This window comes from Serinus canaria, chromosome 15 (assembly GCF_022539315.1).
Source record: "Serinus canaria isolate serCan28SL12 chromosome 15, serCan2020, whole genome shotgun sequence".
Taxonomy (NCBI): domain Eukaryota; kingdom Metazoa; phylum Chordata; class Aves; order Passeriformes; family Fringillidae; genus Serinus; species Serinus canaria.
In genome coordinates this window covers 10,014,844-10,033,606 of record NC_066329.1, presented here as the reverse complement: position 1 = coordinate 10,033,606, position 18,763 = coordinate 10,014,844, and the positions used below count along the sequence as shown (strand labels likewise).

Genomic DNA, 18,763 nt, shown 5'->3' with positions numbered 1-18,763 from the left:
CAGGGATGCAGCATCCACAATATTTTGCTGCATGAGGTCACTTACAATGGGAGCAGGAATCCTGTGACTTTTCTTTACATCTAAATACACAAAACAGACAGAAAATGCGTCAGACCTGCAGAGTGCTGAGCACTGTAGCTCAAACCTCTGAACACCAAGACAAAACAAACAAACAAAAAAAAAGCAAAATCATGACCCCTCCTAAACATCCCTCAGAAGAGCCAAAAACTTATTTCCTGAAAAAACTATTTATTTGTTTAACATAAAATATCTAATGTGGACTTCAACTCTCCAATGCCATGTCAGGAACAGGAACCAGAGGAGTATTTTACAACAAGCTTGAGATACACCAAGTTTTTCAACATTAAAATGTAAATCCAGCTTAGAAACTGTACATTCAGACATGGAGACATTCATTGCTCTTTCAGCAAGTATTTGGGAATAACAAATCATCCCATCCAAGCACACTTGGGGAATTACATTCCCACACCAGCTTGGCAAAACCAAATCCCACAATTCTGTTTAAATTCCAAAGGATCTCACTTTCCTGTTTGAAACAAAGCAGTTGCAGTAATTCCTTTACCAGTGAGAAATACCCAGTGTGGAAAAGGATTCTTTGGAAGTTTGTTTTGTACCTAAATGGTGCTGGCCTACTGATAAAATCTATAGTGGTGATTTAGAACTGGTGTGTGTCAACCCCAGTGTTCTCAGTGAACAAACTAAAATGGCCTTCTCTTATTAATTATATGCAAATTCCTGCAAATCCTCAATTCCAGCTCTGTTTCTGCAGTGCCCAATGGGCTCCTGCTGAATTCAGCCAGGTGGGATCAGCTGTGGTGGGGCTTCTACCTCTCCCTTTTATTCAGCTGATCCAAAGCCCATGGATATCCACAGGAGATTTTCCCAGATTTCAGTGAGCTTTGGATCAAGCTTCAACAAAATCAAAGAACCAGCAACACCAATCTTGGTATACCTATCATTAAATAGATTTTTTTTTTTTTTAGTGCAGAATTCATAAAAAGTGAAAAGCAAAAACGCCTTCCATTTTTTGGTTAACACTGTAAATGTCACAGGTTAAAACTGATCTATTCCACAGCATGGAAAATGTTGCATTCCCTATAAATCTTTACCTGGGAAGTGGCTTATCTGTAGGACCCAGGTGTGCATGAACAGAGAAACTTCACCTAAAACTCTCTAAAGGCCATTGGATGCAATTCTTTAAAACTGCTGAATATTCACTTAAAAAAATGGAGTGAGATGTGAACATTACCCCAGGGAAGCAGAATTTTAACTCAAGGCATTGAGTAACAAACTGGGCCATGGCCTGTCCTGCACTTTGGATTCTCTGTCACCTCTAGCCAGGCTCAATTCCAGAGTTTTGGGATGCAGACACAGCTCATGGCAAGCCCAAGGAAGGAAGCATGGAAACACCTGGGTGACTGGAATGGCCTTGAGGGCCTCCAGCAGCAGCAGGATGAGGATGGAATGTCAGAGGGTCACTGAGGGGTGAACAGCCTGACTGTGCACAGGCAAACCCAGCTCCAGCAGATCCCAGCTCCAGCAGCTTTTCCAGCTCTCTGGCCACACATGTGGGGTAATATCTGGTTAAACCCATCCAGGATCTGCTTCCTCACTGCTGTGTCCCATATCCAGCACATCAGGGGAAACTCCAAGTGAAAGCAGAGAGGTTCCCCATCCCTGGAAGTGTTCAAGGTCAGGTGAGGATGGGGATTGGAGCAACCTGGTCTAGTGGAAAGTGTCCCTGCCTGGATGAGCTTTAAGGTCCCTCCCAACCCAAATCACTTGGGAATTCTGGTATTCCATGGAAAAATTCCCTCTGGCTCTGCTCCAGGCTGCCCTAAGCACACAGGGAGAAGGACCCAACTCCAGCCTGGCAGAAGGAGGTGAACAAATGAGCTGTGCTTGGTGTCAGTGCCATGAGAGCCCTGTCAGTTTACTGGGATCAGCTGGAGCTTGATTTTGGTGGAGCATGAGGACACAGGGACAGGACACAAAGGGAACCAACCCAGCTGGAAGGGACAGAGGGTTTTGTGCCACCACCCACAGCTGAGCCCAGGGATCCCTTGGGAGCTGAATTCATTTTCATCTCGCTGGGAAAAGCCAAGCTTGCCTGTTTCCACCAACCATTCCTGGAATCCTTCACTGAGTCACCATCCTCCAGTGGGACTGGATGGACACTTGGTGCCTTGGCAAACTGCTCTCAGCAGAACATCCCCCCTCACACAATTTCAACCTCTTTGGCCTCTTCCATCAGCCTGAGTTTCCTGGCTTTCTTTAAGGAATTTTCCACTTCTCTTTTCCCCTCAGTCTCCAAACAAGCAGCCTGGCATGTGATGGAGCATTGCAGTGACCTCAGAGATGTGACCCCCAGTGACAGCTGTGCCCCACAGTGCTCACTTGTACTGCACCAAACATGGACTTGGAGACCTATTCCTGACCCCAGGAATGGGACCTGCTTCCCAGGATACTTAAAATGTTCAAGTGTAAAAATGTGTTGCACATTTACCTGTGTTCAGGTGAGTCACTTGCTCAGGCCACAAACCCCCACTGCTGCCACAGCCTCACCGAGTCCATCTCAGCCACATTTGGTTGTGTGTCCCAAGGTCTGGAATCCTGAACATCCACTGAGGTACATCTCAGATCTCTACACATTCCCACAGACTCTGCCATCTGACTTGTGCCCAGGGACAGGTTTGTGACAAACCAGATGAGCCTGTCCTCACCTGAGCTCTGTTACATTCCCTGACAAGAGCAGGATCATCCCTTGAGCCACACCTGAAGGAGGGATGTCCCTCATCCAAGGGCATTACAGATGGGCTCTTCCCATGGTTTTGCTCATTTATTCCAGCTACATTCCTTTGTCACCAGTCCAGGTACAATCAGCAGGAAAGGTCCTGCCCAGCTGTCAGGGAGTGGCTCCATCCCAACAGCAGCTCCCAACTCCAGCTGGGGCTACCCCACCATGAGGATGTGCCCAGGTAATGGAGCAGGGACACACCTGGATCCCCAAGAGTGAGAACCTCCTCACTCCAAGCAACAGACAGAGAGCTCAAGGTCCCTGGCAATGCCAGAGAAGTCCAATTCTGCTTCAAAACATGAGGATTTACACATTGGACTTGATGAGCTTGGAGGTCTTTTCCAACCTTAACGATTCTGTGATTTACATTTCTGCTACAAGGTCTCAGCTCTGCAGCAAACACCACCCTCCCTGCTCCAACTACCCACCTGGGATGGGAGAAACAGTCAGGAATCAGATTCCAAGCAATCCACTCGCCAGAAACAAAACCCAACTGGAAAGCCTGGGTTGGTTTGACAGAATCACATTTTGGTGATGGTTTTGATGGCTAAAAGTGCAAGGCAGGCATTTAATCCATAGTGGTAGGGATGGAATCCACCCTGTGCCAGGCCAGAGCCTCACTAAAGATGAACCTCTTGGTTTTAGGCATCAAGAGCTCAGTGTTTTAATGACAGCTTATGCTGGGCTGCAGTCACTTGGCATTTGCTTGGCACAGGACATTTTAAGCTGAAAAGCTGACCATGCAAGCACGACAGACTGAAGAGAAACCCCTCCTGCTAAACTTCCAAGGATATCTGGATCAAAGGCCTCTCCATCCAAAAAAGTTTTTATGAGTGTGAGCAAAGAGCAGCAGAAACACAATTTGCTGAGGTTCAACCCCAAACTCCTGCAGTTTGACACGTGAGGATGGCAGTGATGGTGGTCAGCTTTCCATGCTTCAGGCTCGGAGGTTTTGGGAGACATCTTGCTCCTATCCTTCATCCTTCCAGCAGGTTTCCATGTCCCATCATTCCTGTGATTCCCCTGGGGAATGAGATCCTCTGCCCACCATCTCCTGGCCCCATTCCTTGTGGCTGGACTCCTGCAGGCCACGGCCCTTGGTCTCGATGGGCAGGAAGCAGGAGGCCAGGGCAGCCAGCAGGCAGCAGCCACTGTAAACCAGCAGAGTCAGATAGACTGAAGATTCCAACATCACCTGCAGGAGAAAGGCAGGGAATGCAAAACAGCACCTCAGCATGGAAATACACTGGTGGAGCAACAGAAATTTTAATTGTAGTATTGGGAATAAAGTTTAACCTGAAGTTTCTGGAAAGGAGGGAGATTTTATAGATCATGCCAGGACAAGGGACAGTGGTTTTAAACTCTCAGAGGTCAGGATTAGATTGGATTTTAGGAAGGAATTCTTCCCTGTGAGGATGGGAGGTCCTGGCACAGGTTGCCCAGAGAAACTGTGGCTCCTCCATCCCTGGAAATGTCCAAGGACAGAGCTTGGAGCAACCTGGGATAGTGGAAGAAAAGCAGGTTCTACATCACCTTCATAGAATCATGGAATTGCTGAAGCTGGAAAAGACCTCCAGGATCATCAATCCAAGCTTTCTGTGTGTCCAGTCTCAGAGGAGAAGGGATTTACCTGTGCAATGAATGGGGTTATGAGGGCTCCCACTCTGGCCATTCCACTGCACGATCCCAGGCCCAAAGCACGTGTGGCTGTGGGATAAACCTGTGGAAAAAAAACATCCCATCAATCCCAGTGGGAATTTTCCTCCTTCCACTCCTAAATCAATGGGAATTAATAAATGGTGCCACAGCCCACTCTGTCAGACAATGACAATGGGATCTACAGCTGCAGTCTGGGGTGAGGTCCATTGGGAACAGATCATCAAAATGACTTTCCCATCCTGTTCTCACTCCCCTTGAATATTCCCATCACCACAACAACCCCCTTACCTCAGGAGTGTAAACATAAGCAGCCTGAAATCCTCCTGAAATAAAAGCTCTTGCAATGAAGAGCAGCACAGTAAGAACATTTCTGTGAGGAGAAAGAGGAGAGCAGAGTTTGGGAATGTTAAGTACAATCTGCTGGGTTCACTTGGAATTCACTTTTACTTCCCTCCCAAACTCTGGTGAGAAAACCCAACCCCAGCCTTAAATCCTTCTCCAGCTGAGCCATGACCATCCCACAGCTTTTCAAACCACCACTCCCAATTCTCCCACCACAACCAGGAGAGGACATGGAGAAATCCTTTACTCCACTTGTTCCCTGTGCTGGACTCACCTTCCAACACAGAGAAAGAGCAGGAGGCTGCAGAAGGAGAAGACAAGGAAGGACAGGGCCATGGTTTTCTTGCGGCCGATGCGGTCGATGATCCACAGGGTCACCAACACACCTGTGGGAAGAGACCAGGAGACCCTTGGGAATCCAGCAAAGAGGGCTTGCAGCAGATTTAACACAGCCTGGATGGTTTAGATTGGAAATTTTGGCCTCTCTTTCCAAGCCTTTGCTGGCCCCAGGCAGGGCTGTGGGATGGATCGGTGCTGGTGCCATGTGAAAACAGGAATTCTGTGTGCCAGCTGCAGAGCCCTGCTGCATGCTCCACAAATCCATAAATCCACACTCCCATCCAGGGATTACTGATGGGAATGCCTAAAACACCTGCTCATGGCTCACTGGAAGAACTTCTGGCCATTGTTCCCTGGCAGATTTAAGGGCTCTTTAGAATGTGGTGTTTTCTTTCTGTTCTGTTATTTAGATGTTTCACCAAATTATTTCTCCCCTGATTTTTGATAGGAAATAGATCAAGCTCAGTAAATCTCACTATTAAATCTTCCCTCCAATGCAATTTCCCCAGATCCTTTTGAAAGCTGATGCACAGCAGGAGTGGGGATTATTCCAGCATCAGTGTCACATCCAGAGATACCCTGTCAACATTTCTCACTCCCACCTCAGAGTGTGTGAGGATCAAACCAGACCTTGCAGCCACAGCACCACTCCAGGCACCCACTCTTTTTTCCTGGGTATCCTTCCCAAAATTCCTGTTTGGCAGCACACTCCTCTTAGCAATGACTGTGCATATTTCTCAGTCATACTTGCAAATTATCATTCATTAAATGACTTCTCCTTGAGCTTTCAGCCCTGAAATGATGATCCAGGAGAGTGAAAACATCCTGATCCCTGTCTCTGGTGTTGTTTCAATCAGATTAACACTGGGAGATCCCCTCCAGCTGAAGGATCAATGGCTGTTTCACACTATTTTGCTTGTCCTGTCCATTAAAATTTGCTGGAATTGCCTGAAAATCACAGGATCAGGACTGAGGCTGGACACAGAGATTTAGGGAGCAAGTTCTCCATGGATTCACTGCACCCATTATCCTTTGAAAACACTTCTGGAAAGTCACTTATGGATAGAGATTCCAGTGTTTCTGCCCCTTTGATTGAGGTTTTCCTCCTCCTGAAGTGTTGCTGGGTTGGAACACACACAGGGGCCATTCCAGAGCAATGCCTGATTTTTTTCTGGAGTGATCCCAGGGCAGGGAGAATCCACAGCTACAGCAAGGAGCTCTGAGTGCTGTAGGAAGCATCAGACCAGACATGCCAGTCCCACTGCTGCTGCCAGAGCCCATTGCCACACCCTGAGCCATTCCAAGGAAAATCTGGAGCTTCCCATTGCTCCTTACCAGGGAATTCTGACAGGGTTGTCCAGAGCAGGTCAGTGTAATCTTCCTCTGTCAGGTACTCACAGGTCAGGCTGCACTTGGCTTTTACTTCCTGCCTTCTGCTGGATACTGCAGGGAAAAAAACACAAATATTCAATATATTTTAAGCAAACTCTTCCCTATTTACCCTTCCTGCTGGGTCTCTCATTTTTACTGCTGAAATTTAGGAAGGGATGGGCTGGAAGGACTGGTATGGATTCACTGCACCCAACCATCCTTTAAAATACTTCTGGGAATTTGTTTAGGGATAGAAATTCAAATGATTCTGCCCCTTGGATTTAATTGTTATTCCTCTTCTGAATGCCTGCAGTGCTGCTGGGATGGAATTCAGAGTCAGAGGGGCATTGAAGAGCAATGCTTGGTGATTTTTGCCTGCAAACACTGAACATTTATAACATTTTCTGTGACAGGATGTCTCAGCTCAGTGAAAATTCCACCTCCTTATCAGCTGTACAGCCAGAATTATTTTCCAGTCCAGGGCTCAGGACAGAATTAACTCCAATAATTCAGTTTCTCCCACCACAAATTGGGATCCCAACACTTCCTACACTCTGAGAATACTGAAAATCCCCATGTCCTTATAAAAACAACGGTTTTTAAGGGCTACATCCTCCTCTGGGGAGGCAAACCTGAGTCAGAGCTCTCAGAGCTCATCACTGCTGTTCAGCCCTGGAAGCTGGGGCTGCTCCAACACTCCCCATCCTCCTTTTATCATTTCCCAACTTCCAGGCAGTTTTCCCTAATTACAAATGTTCTGAATGCAATCATTCCTCCCCTGAGGAATCAAACTGTTCAAGCCTCTTCTTAACTCAGTCAAAGCACCTTCTTTTTCCCCCAAAAAAATCTGCAACACAAAGGATGTCGATTTCCCACCATTATCTTTTTTCTCAGCAGGTTTTCCCATCTTGAGAACCCAGGAGCTCCACAGCAGCAGTTTCTCTCTCTCAGAACTAATTAGACCTGTCAAATCTGCAAACTTGTATTTATTCAATCACTTTTTTTAATCAAGAGGGACAGATAACAGATCTGCCTTGAAGGTTGTCTTCCTGTTTGACATTTTGGGCTCAAAACCACTGCAGGACCTCTCTGCACTGGGCAGAGATGATGAAAAATTTAAAATAAACTTAAAACTCAGCCATGTTCCTTTTCCAAACCACCAGCAGAAGATGATCTAATAAAAGATATTCCAGCAGTTTTAAGAGGACATATTTAAAAAGAAAAGATGGAGCAATACTCACTGCTGCAAACATCTCCTGCTTGGAAGAGCTCTGTAGTTAATAAAACTAATCCATAATATGAAAAAGCATTGGAAAACCTGCAAGGAAGCAAATGAGAGAGGAAGTTTCAGCTGGTCCAACTTAAAAGAAACACCACCAATCAAAAGTCCTACCTCAAAGCTATTTCAGCATTCAGAAAACTAAAGGGCAATTTGATTTGGAATGCTTGGGTGGTTGAATAAATTACAAATCAATACAGGTTGGGGGTGGTTTTTTTTTTGTTTGGGTTTTTTTTCTGAGGAGGAAGTTTCTGTATTTGAGTAAAATCCCTTCAGTAAAAGCCATTTAGAGCTGTGCTGGCATTGAACCTTTAGGTTTTGTCTTACCAAATAAACCAGAGCAACAACGTGGTCCAGCGGAAATGGGGGGTGAAAAGATCCCTCATTTTGCCTCGGTCCTCCTGTTGGGAACAAGCAGAAGTTGGGTGATGAGGGACAGCTAAAGTGTCAAATTTCATTTTATCTCATGCATTCAGATCCAGGAATTCTGACCTGAGCTCTTCAACAACCACAAGGTTTGGTTTTCTTTAATAACAGTGAGGGTAAATAACATTAAATGCCCATTTTAAAGCTGCTTTTCATTTCCAAATGAGAAATTAACTCTTCCTCAGTGGGAAAGAGGACTAAATGATCAAACCTCACTTTTTTCTGCCTAGCTGAGACATTAAAATTGAACAGCACATTGATTTGCTCACAAACCCCCTCAGTTTCACTGTTCTGTGACTTGTACATACCTGCCTGGAAACCACCAGTTTTCCCAAGGGCATTGGAGCTCCATTTTCTGTGGCAATCCTCTTCAAAGTGGCCAGAGCCTTCTCCTGGTTCCCAGATAACACATCATACCTGGCACTTTCTGGCAGCCACTAAGGGAGCAGAGCAGGTCACACATACAGGAGGGTGTCACAACCAGCAATAAATAAATCTGGGATTTTCCTTGGGGGAATCTCAGCGACTCCAGCAGATTCTCACATAACAAAGGATTACAGAACTAAGCTGGAAGAACTCCAAGGATCATCTCATCAGGCTTTGAAAACTGCAAACCCCACTTTCCCCATCACTCAGAACTCTTTCCCTTCCATTCCTTTGGGTTTTTCCCTGAGAGCTGTTGGGAATTTTTGCAGTTTTTTTACATTATCCCTTCTGTGCAGGAATGGCAGAGCCCACGCTCCAGGGCAGATAACAAGATGCTCCTGGCATTCCAAAATTTACGGAATTTTGGGAATAAAATGGAATAAAATGTATGGGTTTAGGCTCCTTTTAATTTAGAACAAGCTTGTGATCGCCTGGATAACTGCAGGTATTCCTGAAAAACTAAGGAATAAAAAGATATCACCTAATAAATAATAAAATTAATCACTGAAGATCAGGGTTAACTTATTTTGGATCTGACCTGCACTCTGCAGATCCTATCCCTGATTTGGGAGGATTCTTAAGTGGAAATTTATTATAGAAGTGACAAAATCTCAAGAGAATTTCAGGAAATAGCAACAGCTTTTGATAAAATGTTGATTCCACTGAGCTTAGTTGGAACAAAGTAATTAAATTGGAGAGGGTTCCAGGTCGATTTCACCAAGTTCCAGCCCTGCATTGTCCTCCAGCAATTACAGTCACATCAACACAACTTTCCCTGGAATGTTTTTCCCAGCACCCTGTTGACACTGCATTTTTTGGTCAATATTTCAGTCATTTCACAGAAGACACCACCAGAGAGCTCAAAACTGCCCTGATTTCCTTCAGCTGGGTCACAAAATGGGGTAGAGGAATGGGAATTGCAGGAATTCACATGAATCCATGAGGAATACCTACAAAACATAGGCCAGCAAAGAGCAGGAGTGGGAGGGCAGAGAGGATGAGGAGCCAGCGCCAGCCGAGCGTGGGCATCACCACCACTGCCAGGAGCACTTCAAACACAGTCCCAAGGGCCCAGAACACCTGGAAGAAGGAAAACCAACAGAAAAAAATGAGGAATGGAGTGCTCCCAAGGCCTTTTCTTTGGAACATTCCAGGCTGTGCTCATCAGGGATGGCTGGAGAGAGAAATTCCAGGGGTGCGAATTCTGCCTCAAAATATTCCAAGGCCAAAATTCTGCCCTGAGTGACTCTGACAGGTTTGGACGAAGATGTGGAGCTGAATTTAGCACTGAATTTGTGGAGCTGTCAGCTCTCCAAATCCATCATTGAGATGCATTTCAACACAAAATCATGGACACCCAATGCCCCTCTCGTGCTCACTCTGCAGCCCTGGGTGCAAAAGAATTTGGAGAAAAGAAAATTCAACACCAAGTGTGGAGTGTGACAGGAAAAGTTTCTGCTGCTTTTGGAGCTGGGCTGGTAGCAGAGCTCAGGAGTGACTCAGCTCCACCAGGATGGACAGGCCAGGCCTGGCTGCAGCTCTGAGGGGATTTCCAGGCAGGAGGATGGAAGGGATGTGACCACCAGAGGATTTATCCCTTGAGGATCAGAATACACCCACTCACCTCTATTAATAAAATGCATTTTGCTCTGGCTTTCATTGGAAGGAACTCAGCATATAAAGTTACCCTAAAAAAGGGAACAGAGAGGAAAATGTCAGCACAGAGAGGGAAATGCCACAGGTTCAAACATCCCTTTTGCCTTTTAATAAAGCTGCCAAACTCAGAGCAGTGACTCAAAGCTCTCCCTATCCCCAGAGCCAGCCAAGCTGTGACACTGGGTCACACCTCCCTTCCACCCCAGAACAAACCCTTCAACATTGCAAGAGAGGACACAGTTTGCTCTTTTTGTGTGGTTTTGTTCATCAGTTAAATGCAGATCTTGATGCTCTTGTTTTCATAGCCCTGCTCTGAGCCAGAGCACCATTGGAAATACCATTTTTAGCTGCTATTTTCAGTGTGGTCCATCAGAATTCAACACAAACTCTTGCTGGATAAAGAATTTCTTCAGGGTTTTACAGCTGGCTCAGAGAATTCCCATCCATCTCTTGTGCCAGGGTTCAATTCTCCAAGAGGGGAATACCTTCATGTCACTGATATAAAATAATTTGCATTCTTTTATTGTGGGATTCAAAGAGCAACCACTGAGGCTTTGTTTCATGCCTGTGCCAAGGAGTGATGGCAAAGCTTCTCCAGGAGGAGTTCCTGAGGAGGAATTCAGGCAGCAGCCAGTCCAGGCTCTGTCATCTCTTTCAATCTGGAAAGGTTTGGCTTTGCTCTGTTTGCATTCCATTGACTCAGTCTGTTCCTGCTTCCTTTGAGGTTTGGGACAAAATTCCTACTAACTTAAAGAGTGGATTGATCTCTGAGGAGCTGCTCAGTTTGTGGAAAGCAGGAAGTTTCAAACAATATTTCATTCAAGCAGAGATTTAGAGAACTCAAATCACATCTTCAAGTGTAGCTCAGGTCCCTCTGCAGTGCAGAGAAAACAGGAGCTGGTGAATGACCCCAGCAAAAGAAGGACATGGAATTGTTGGAGCCAGTCCAGAGGAGGAAATTTCACTCACTCCATGGAGATCCAGGCACTCACCTCCAAAATCACACAGCTTAAGGGTATTAGAAAGGAGCTACTTTTCCTGCTTTATCCATGTTTACCCCTCTGTCAAATAAACCCCTGTCACAGTCAGAACAGGAAACAGACTCAGGGAGGAGGGGATCCACTCTGAGATCAGTAACTGGCTCTGGTTTTTCTCTCATGAAGCCACAGAACCTCAGTGAGCCAAGTCCAGTGGCCCTGGCTGGGCTGCACCTGCAGCTCTGGGTTTTTATCTGGGAGTGGCCATGGAAGCCACTGGGAAGGAATCTGTGAGCCATCAATCCAAGCCAGGCTCTGCCTGCTCCAAAATAGCACCTCCAGAAGGCAAAAAAAAAAAAAATCAATTATTGGTAAGGATGGAAGACTACAGAGAGAGAAGAGAGAATGGCTGTACCCTTCCCTTTACATCTATAATTAAAAGCCTAGAGCAGGGTTATTTATTGCAGGTGGAAAATTTATGGATCCCTCTCTTCAGTGAAAGGAACCACACAATGGTAAGAGAAATATCCTGACACTTCCTTTTCCTTCTGAGCCATCCCAGCATCTCCACAGCTCCAGGTCTGGGCTGTGTGGGTTTGAAATTCCAGCTCAGGGTGAGATGGGGAAGTTCAGGCTCTGACTGAACAATAATCTGGGGTTTTACAATCAGGCTCAGGGCTCAGCTCTGCCTCTAAATCCTGCTGGTCAAGGCACGACCTGCCTTGCAAAAAGACCAAGGTTTGGGGTGGCTGAACAGAAACAAGACTTCAGTCCTACAGGAGAAACTCATAAGAAAGAAAGAAAGAGAAATGAGGAAGTTTGGAGTGGTGAATATTTACTTACGACTGAGGCACTCCTCCAATCCCAAATCCCACCAGGCCCCTCAGCACGAGGATCCAGCTGTAAATGGGAGCAAATCCACTGAGGATCCCATAGTAGAGTGTCCACAACACGCTGATCTTCAGGCCCTGTGTTCAGCAAGATTAAAAATCACTGTAACACAAATTGAAGTGTAAAACAGAGCTTCAGATGCTTTCTGTTTCATAGGAGCTCAGTTCTGGATGTGCTTAGTGCTGCTTTGTACATGTGGACATTTGGGAATGTGGAATCCTGGAAGGGTTTGGGTTGGAAGGGACCTTAAAGCTCATCCCATTCCAGGTGTAGGAACACCTTCCACTATCCCAGGGTGCTCTAACCTGGCCTCAAACACTTCCAGGGATGAGGCAGCCACAGCTTCTCTGGGTACCCCCTGCCAGTGGCATTGAAATGTCCATGCTGCAGAAATATTGGGATAGATCCCAGCAGGAGCTGCAGACTTACTGTTTTCCTCCCATACTGGTCTGAAATGTTTCCCCAGAGCGTGGAGCTGGACATCATTCCCACAAACACCACCTGTGGAACAGCAGGAAAAAAAAACCCTTTCCCTTAACAAGTGAAAATTCCAGTGTGGCAAACACAGAACACAAGCTTCCAGTTGAACCAAAACATTTCAGCCCAAAACAGAGGGAGATGTGCAGGAGGTCAGAGAATGGGTTGGGTTGGAAAGGGCCTTAAAGATCATCCAGTTCTCTCTGGGTTGGAGCAGGGAAGTAACAAGGTTCCTCCTCAAGTCAGCTTTGCATTAAAAAATCCATCACTGACAATCCAGACAATCCCAGTCTGGCCTGGACTGGGCACACTGGTATTGTCCCATTGTGAGTCCAGCCCTGGAGGACACAGAGCTCTCCAGCTCCAAGGAAAATATTCCTGAATAAATGCTGAGGAGGTGTTGGTTGAGATCTGCAGGACAGAGCTCTCCTCCAGCCTCCTACCACCATCCTCAGCAGCTCCCAGGTTTGAATGGAGATAAAATTACACCTTAAAAGTTTACAAAAGTCTGAAGTGTGAGAGAAAATACCCCTGAAGCCTTTTCAGAGGTGACAGTCTTGTGCTGAGATACACTCAGGGATGGGACATTCATGGGATTCAAGGACACCATTTCAATCTGCTGAGGCATTTGAAGCATTTTACACAATCAAACAAAAGGTATTAACAACCAAAGGAGAGAGAAATTCAGGGGAAAAAGTCCCTGCATTCAGCAGTGGCCTGTGCTCAGAGAAGGGCTCCCAAATTTGTTTTCTTATCCCTAAAGGCACTGCAGGATTCCAACATCACAGCACTATCCTTGGAGGTGGTGCTGTAAGATCTCTGCTTCCAAAGATCACTGGAATTTAGGCTGGAAAAGATTTCTGATATCATTGAGTCTAACCTCAAAAATCAACTGTTTGTTCTCTCTCAGGACTCTCAGCATGTCAGAGAGCTTAGATGTGGGGAGAGAGAAAGATTTGCAAGCATGATAATAAAACTTTACCAATTTTTTAAAAATTAATCAGATGGTTTGAATTTTAGGATGAATCTGAGTGAATTCATAGGTTTTCCTGGAAATTACATGAAACTTTGAGTCTGAAACCTGCAAAATGCCCTCAGTTCTCACTGAATTTCATTACTTCAACCTTCTAAAAGCTCCTCTAAATCTTTTTTTAAAACTTCCAAGCTGAAGGCAACCTGCAAAGGCCATGAGGAGATTTAATTTTAGGGAATACAAAGCAAAATATCTGGATAACAATGATGGCAAGACCTCAGGGAAGACAGGAGCTGTCAGGTATTTTTCCTACCGAGGTGAGCAATGCAACCTGCCAGCTGGGTAAGCGCCACTCACAGTGCAGCTGAGGAGCAAGGATACTTAAAATCATCATTTCCATGGCATCTGCCATCTGCAGGGGGAAGAGAAAGCAAAAATCAACAAGTGCCTGCAAATCAGGTGGATTTAGGAGTCAATAATAGGCCTTGGTGACATTTCCGTGATGTTCCCACCTTGTGGTTGAAGAAAATGTTTAATATTTAACATTTAAACTCATTTCTGATTGTCAGCACTTTTAGGAATTCTGGCAGAGAGGATTCAAAGAGCTGAATCCAAAGGTTTTGAGGAGGTTTGGCTGGGCAGTGACACAGGTTCAGTCACTTCCATAGTGCAAATTCCAGCTTTCAGCCCCTTCACACATGGATTCAGTCAGGAGTGTTTAATACCTTGTAACTTATTCCCTTAAACATTCCTGGATTTGCACTCCTGGAAACCAAATTCCACATTTGGTTTAGGATCTAAACCATGACAGATTCCAGCTTTTTACATGGATAAAAGCCAGTAAATACAGCTCCAGGGATCAGGATCCTGAAATACACCACAGGAGGTGGAACTCAGAGCTTCAGAAAGAGCAGAAAAATGGAAACCTAGACTTTTTTGTTGTTGATATCAAAGTTAATAGTGGAAGTGCTGGGCTGCTGCTCCTCTGAAACTGAGATTACAGCAATCCTGACTGATGCAGACAACTGAGGGGGCAGCTGATGGGAGGAATGTGGCAAAATCACTGCAGGAGCAGCCTGGAACCTCTTTCATTTGAATCCAAACTGAAGTGGAGAATTGAAATGGTTTTCCAAGGCCTGATTTCTAAGAACTTCAGAGACAAAGGAATCCATCATTACCCCTCACAGCAAGGCTGAGTGCTGCTGGTGGTTTAGAATTCCCAGTGAAATTCCTGCTTTATTGTGCATTTATCTGCTTGGAGCCTCTCTACCCCCATTATCTGAAATCCCTGAGATTCTCTAAGTGATGATCATGAATTGATCCTGATCCCAATTACTTGCCCATGCCAATCCAGTAATGACAGAGAGCTTCCACTGGAACTTCCCAAATCCAATGGCTTCCACTGCATCCTCCACCATGAAAGTATCTGCAAAAAAAACAATTCCAGTGGATTCCTTCCTGAGAAAAGCCAGCCCTAAGATGGACATTCCTGATGTCCTCTAGGAAAAGAGGAGCCAGGAACTCTGCAGATTCATCTCAGCCTTGAAGGAGAGCCAGCTGTGAGCAGCTCCTGAGGGAACATTCAAATTCCAGTGTGGCAGCTGGATCCACAACTCCCTTACAGGAGTTGTGGATCCAGCAACTGGGGACAACTCCCCACAACTCCCCAGCACTGGGGACACAAAAAGGAGCACAGAGAGCACCCCACAGGCAATGGGCTAATCAAACCACCATTTTCAGCTCTAATACAATTTCCCTGAGTTATTATTTATATCAGGGCATCCTTAACTTCTCCAAACCCCCTGCACCCAGCCTGACTGAGATGAAGAGATCCCACAAGGCTCCCCCAGCAGGAAAACGAGCCCTGCTCACCATCCGTGGGGTTGGCGAATTCCTTGGGCACTGCAGCTCCATCCCCCAGCTCCACGGGCTCCAGCTCCGTCCTCACCCCCTCGATCTGCACCTCGTGCTCTCCCGAAATTCCATCCTCCTCCGACCTCGAGCTCTCCCCCGTGCGGCGGAACTTCACCACCCTGCAAGCACAAAAAAACCGGGATGGATCCTTCCGGGAGCATTTTCCAGCTGGGGAGGTTTGAAATCCCTTTTGCATCAAGGTTTCTCTTCAATACCTGTCTCCACTCTCCACTGGGATTTGGGTTTGGGTCTGGTTTGAGGTGTCCTACCCCGGGATGGGATCTCATCCTTGGGTTTGGACACAGAGGTTGTTGTTGTGCTATCCACGAAGTTATAAAATCACTGAGGTCATGAAAATATGATGGAATGATGCATATTTAATGAGATCCATGTTTGGTGTGCCTGGGTTTAATTGGAATTAGGCATTGCTGTGTCATTGAATTTCAGGGGTTTTGTCCAGGCAGGAAGAGCCCAAATTCCATTTCCTGAGTTGTTTTTGTGATTAGAAACTCCAGAAATGCACAACAATTTGAAATATTATTGAGTGAAATACAATTACTGAGCTCATTCAGGGAATGGATAGATTTTTTTTTTCCAGCAGGATGATGATTCTGTGACTCTGCTTTCATCTTCAACAGAATTATTTAATATCATGTCATTAATGAAATATCTGTATTTTAAGACCAGAATTTTCTAAATTGACACAGCTTTGATGTTTTGGTCAGAGGGATTTGCTCTCTTCCCACAGAGAAGGTTCTTTTCCCATTTATGAAGTCTTCAGTGGCCAAAGATTTGGGAACAGTTCCTCAAAGTTCCTTCACTTTATCTGCAACACAGCAGAACTTTTTCCCCTTTGGAAAGTGAAAATCCCTTGGATTCAAGTGAAATTGTTTTGAAAATAAATTAAATTATCCCAGAGTCACAGGGAGAGACCTGTGATCATCCCAGATCTGGAGGTGATGGATCCTGCAAAACCTGAGAATCACAAATCCAGGCAGGGATTGTCACATTCCTCAACAGAGAAAATAAAATTATAGGTGTATAATTTAGGGATAGATGAAACAAACTGATACAAACTAAGGAAAAAACTCCACAGGGAGTTCCACACTTGGAAATATTTTCACATCTGGGACATCTCAGGGAGCTGCTGCATTTATTTGCAAAATCTCACAGCACCAAAACAGCTGCACTGGAAGGTACTTTGGAATGTATTCCCAGGTTTTGGTCTTAAAAATGGGAAAAAAAACTTGGTAAAATAATAACCTCTGATAAAATAAGCTCCAATTCTTTTCCCTGACAAGCTCAATCCTAACCAAGGACTGGAAAAGAGCTGGAGTTCCTGACCAACTTAGCAGGAATGTTTTGGGACAGGGTGCTCTGTCATTGACACGAGCTCATGAATATTTAACACCAACTTGAAACATTCCTTCCCCGCCTGGCAGAGCCCATGATTTATAAATAGGAAATATGTTGCAAAACACCTGAGAATGGAGCATTAGGAAAAAGCAGGTTGGTTTTAAAGGAAGCATTTGGAATTGAGGGGAAAGGAAGGAATTCCTGGGGTTAAAGGCACCAAAGATTTTATCAGGTTTGGGGCTGGGTTTTTGCCTTTTTATATATATATATATATATAATTATTATTTTTTGCACAGATCCAGCAACCACATCCCAAAAATCAGCATTTTCCTTGTGCAGCTTTCCAGAAACGCTGCCAATCCCAACGGGGCTTTTGGGGTCCCCCCCACCCCACCTTGGCAGGACAGGTCCTGCTCTGCGATTCCTCCCTGGCGAGGAGGAGGAAGAGGAGGAGGAGGATGGCGAGGAAGCACAACGTTATTTACAGCCAGACCCCCCTGCAAAGGCGATCCCAACGTCTCCTTTCCCAAAATCCCCACGATTTTATCCCAAGCCCTGCTGTTTTTTTACCGCCATCAAAAAAAAATGGTGGTAAAAACCACGCCGAGCAAAAAACAAACAAAAAACAACCAACCAACCAAAAAACCCAAAAAACCCAGACGAGATGAGTGAATTTATGTAACAAACAGCTCCTGCATCCCTCGGGATGCTCCACCCGGGCAGCTCCGGCGGGAATACGGCCTTGCCCGCCGGGCTGTGAGCGGCTCCCCGGCAGAATCGGCCGCTCCCCGGCGGGATCCCCGCGGCCGGAGGGGCAGGAGCCCCCCCCGGAGCTACTCACGGCAGCTGCTTCAGCTGGAACAAATCCTCCTCCATGGCCGGGCGGCGGCTGCGCTCATCGCTCCCGCATGGCGGGCTCGGGATGCGGGATGGAGCGCCGGGAAGGGCTGGAGAGGCTGGAGAGGCTGGACAGCTCCGCAGGAACCGCCGCGTCTGGGCTCGGCTTAGCTGGGCTCAGCCCGGCACGGCACGGCTCAGCTGCTTTGGCACAGCTCAGCTCGGCATGGTTTGGCTCAGCCTGGCACGGTTCGGCTCAGCTCAGCGTAGCTCGGCTTGGTTTGGCTCAGCTCAGCTCGGCTCGGTACGGCTCGGTTTAGCTCAGCTGGGTTCGGCTCGGTTCACCCGCACTGGCCATGGCTGGGCCTGGCTTAGTTCAGCTCAGCGGGGTTTGGCACGGCTGAGCTCAGCTCAGCACAGCTCGGCTCGGCCCGCAGCGTTTGCCTGAGCTCGGTTTGGCTGAGCTCGGCTCAGCGGGGCGCGGCTCAGCCGCGGTTCCCCCATTGCCCGAGCGGGGCTGGATGGGCTGTGCCGAGCAAAGCCCCGAGTCCGGGTGCTGCCAGCGCTGTTGAGGCCGCCCCGGGCCGTGATCCCGGGGATCACATCCAGCGGCACCGGGAATCCCCGGGCACCGCACCCGGCCCTGCCCCGGGCAGCGCTGCCAGGGCTGCACAACCTTTCCGGGAGTGTTTGCCCTCAGTATCCCAATCAGAGCGCCACGGGAGCGGCGGGACTGCGGTGTCCCGCTCTTCTCCCGGAGCTCTGAGCCCCGGCTCCGGGACACCCCGGGCGGGCCGTGAGGGCCGGGCAGCGCGGGGATCAGGCCCGTCACACCGGGACCGGCCTGAGACCCGCAGGGCTGCCCGGTACAGCCGCTGTCATGCCGGGAACAGGCCCATTACCCACGCTCCGGGCCGCCCACACCGCTCCGGGCCCGCCCCCGGTGCCGCCCCCGGTACCGCCCACAGCCATGGCCGGTCCCCTCCATAACCGGCCCCCCCGCACCACTTCCGGCACGGCCG

The 18,763-nt window shown here is 47.1% G+C and overlaps 1 protein-coding gene across 1 annotated transcript; it reads right to left on the bottom strand.

The window, feature by feature from the left end:
- Positions 1–278: 278 nt before the first annotated feature.
- On the bottom strand, positions 279–18,723 carry SVOP (SV2 related protein). The gene is made up of 16 exons (XM_009092406.4): positions 17,746–18,723; positions 15,507–15,667; positions 14,975–15,060; positions 13,948–14,046; positions 12,614–12,685; positions 12,137–12,261; positions 10,285–10,348; positions 9,615–9,740; positions 8,543–8,671; positions 8,136–8,209; positions 7,771–7,847; positions 6,494–6,601; positions 5,094–5,205; positions 4,766–4,847; positions 4,449–4,538; positions 279–4,013 (listed from the first exon to the last, which is right to left on the bottom strand). The coding sequence occupies exons 1-16, from the start codon at positions 17,778–17,780 to the stop codon at positions 3,825–3,827; spliced, it is 1,629 nt and encodes a 542-aa protein (XP_009090654.1). The 5' UTR covers positions 17,781–18,723; the 3' UTR covers positions 279–3,824.
- Positions 18,724–18,763: the final 40 nt, after the last annotated feature.

Bases quoted from the DNA above. Each gene is read 5' to 3' on its own strand.
- SVOP (XM_009092406.4), bottom strand. From the start codon at position 17,780: ATGGAGGAGGATTTGTTCCAGCTGAAGCAGCTGCC. The intron at 15,061-15,506 runs GTGAGCAGGGCT...TTTTTTTTGCAG, and splicing joins ATTCGCCAACCCCACGGATG to ATACTTTCATGGTGGAGGAT. The intron at 8,672-9,614 runs GTAGGTATTCCT...CTGCTCCCTTAG, and splicing joins TCTTTGCTGGCCTATGTTTT to TGGCTGCCAGAAAGTGCCAG.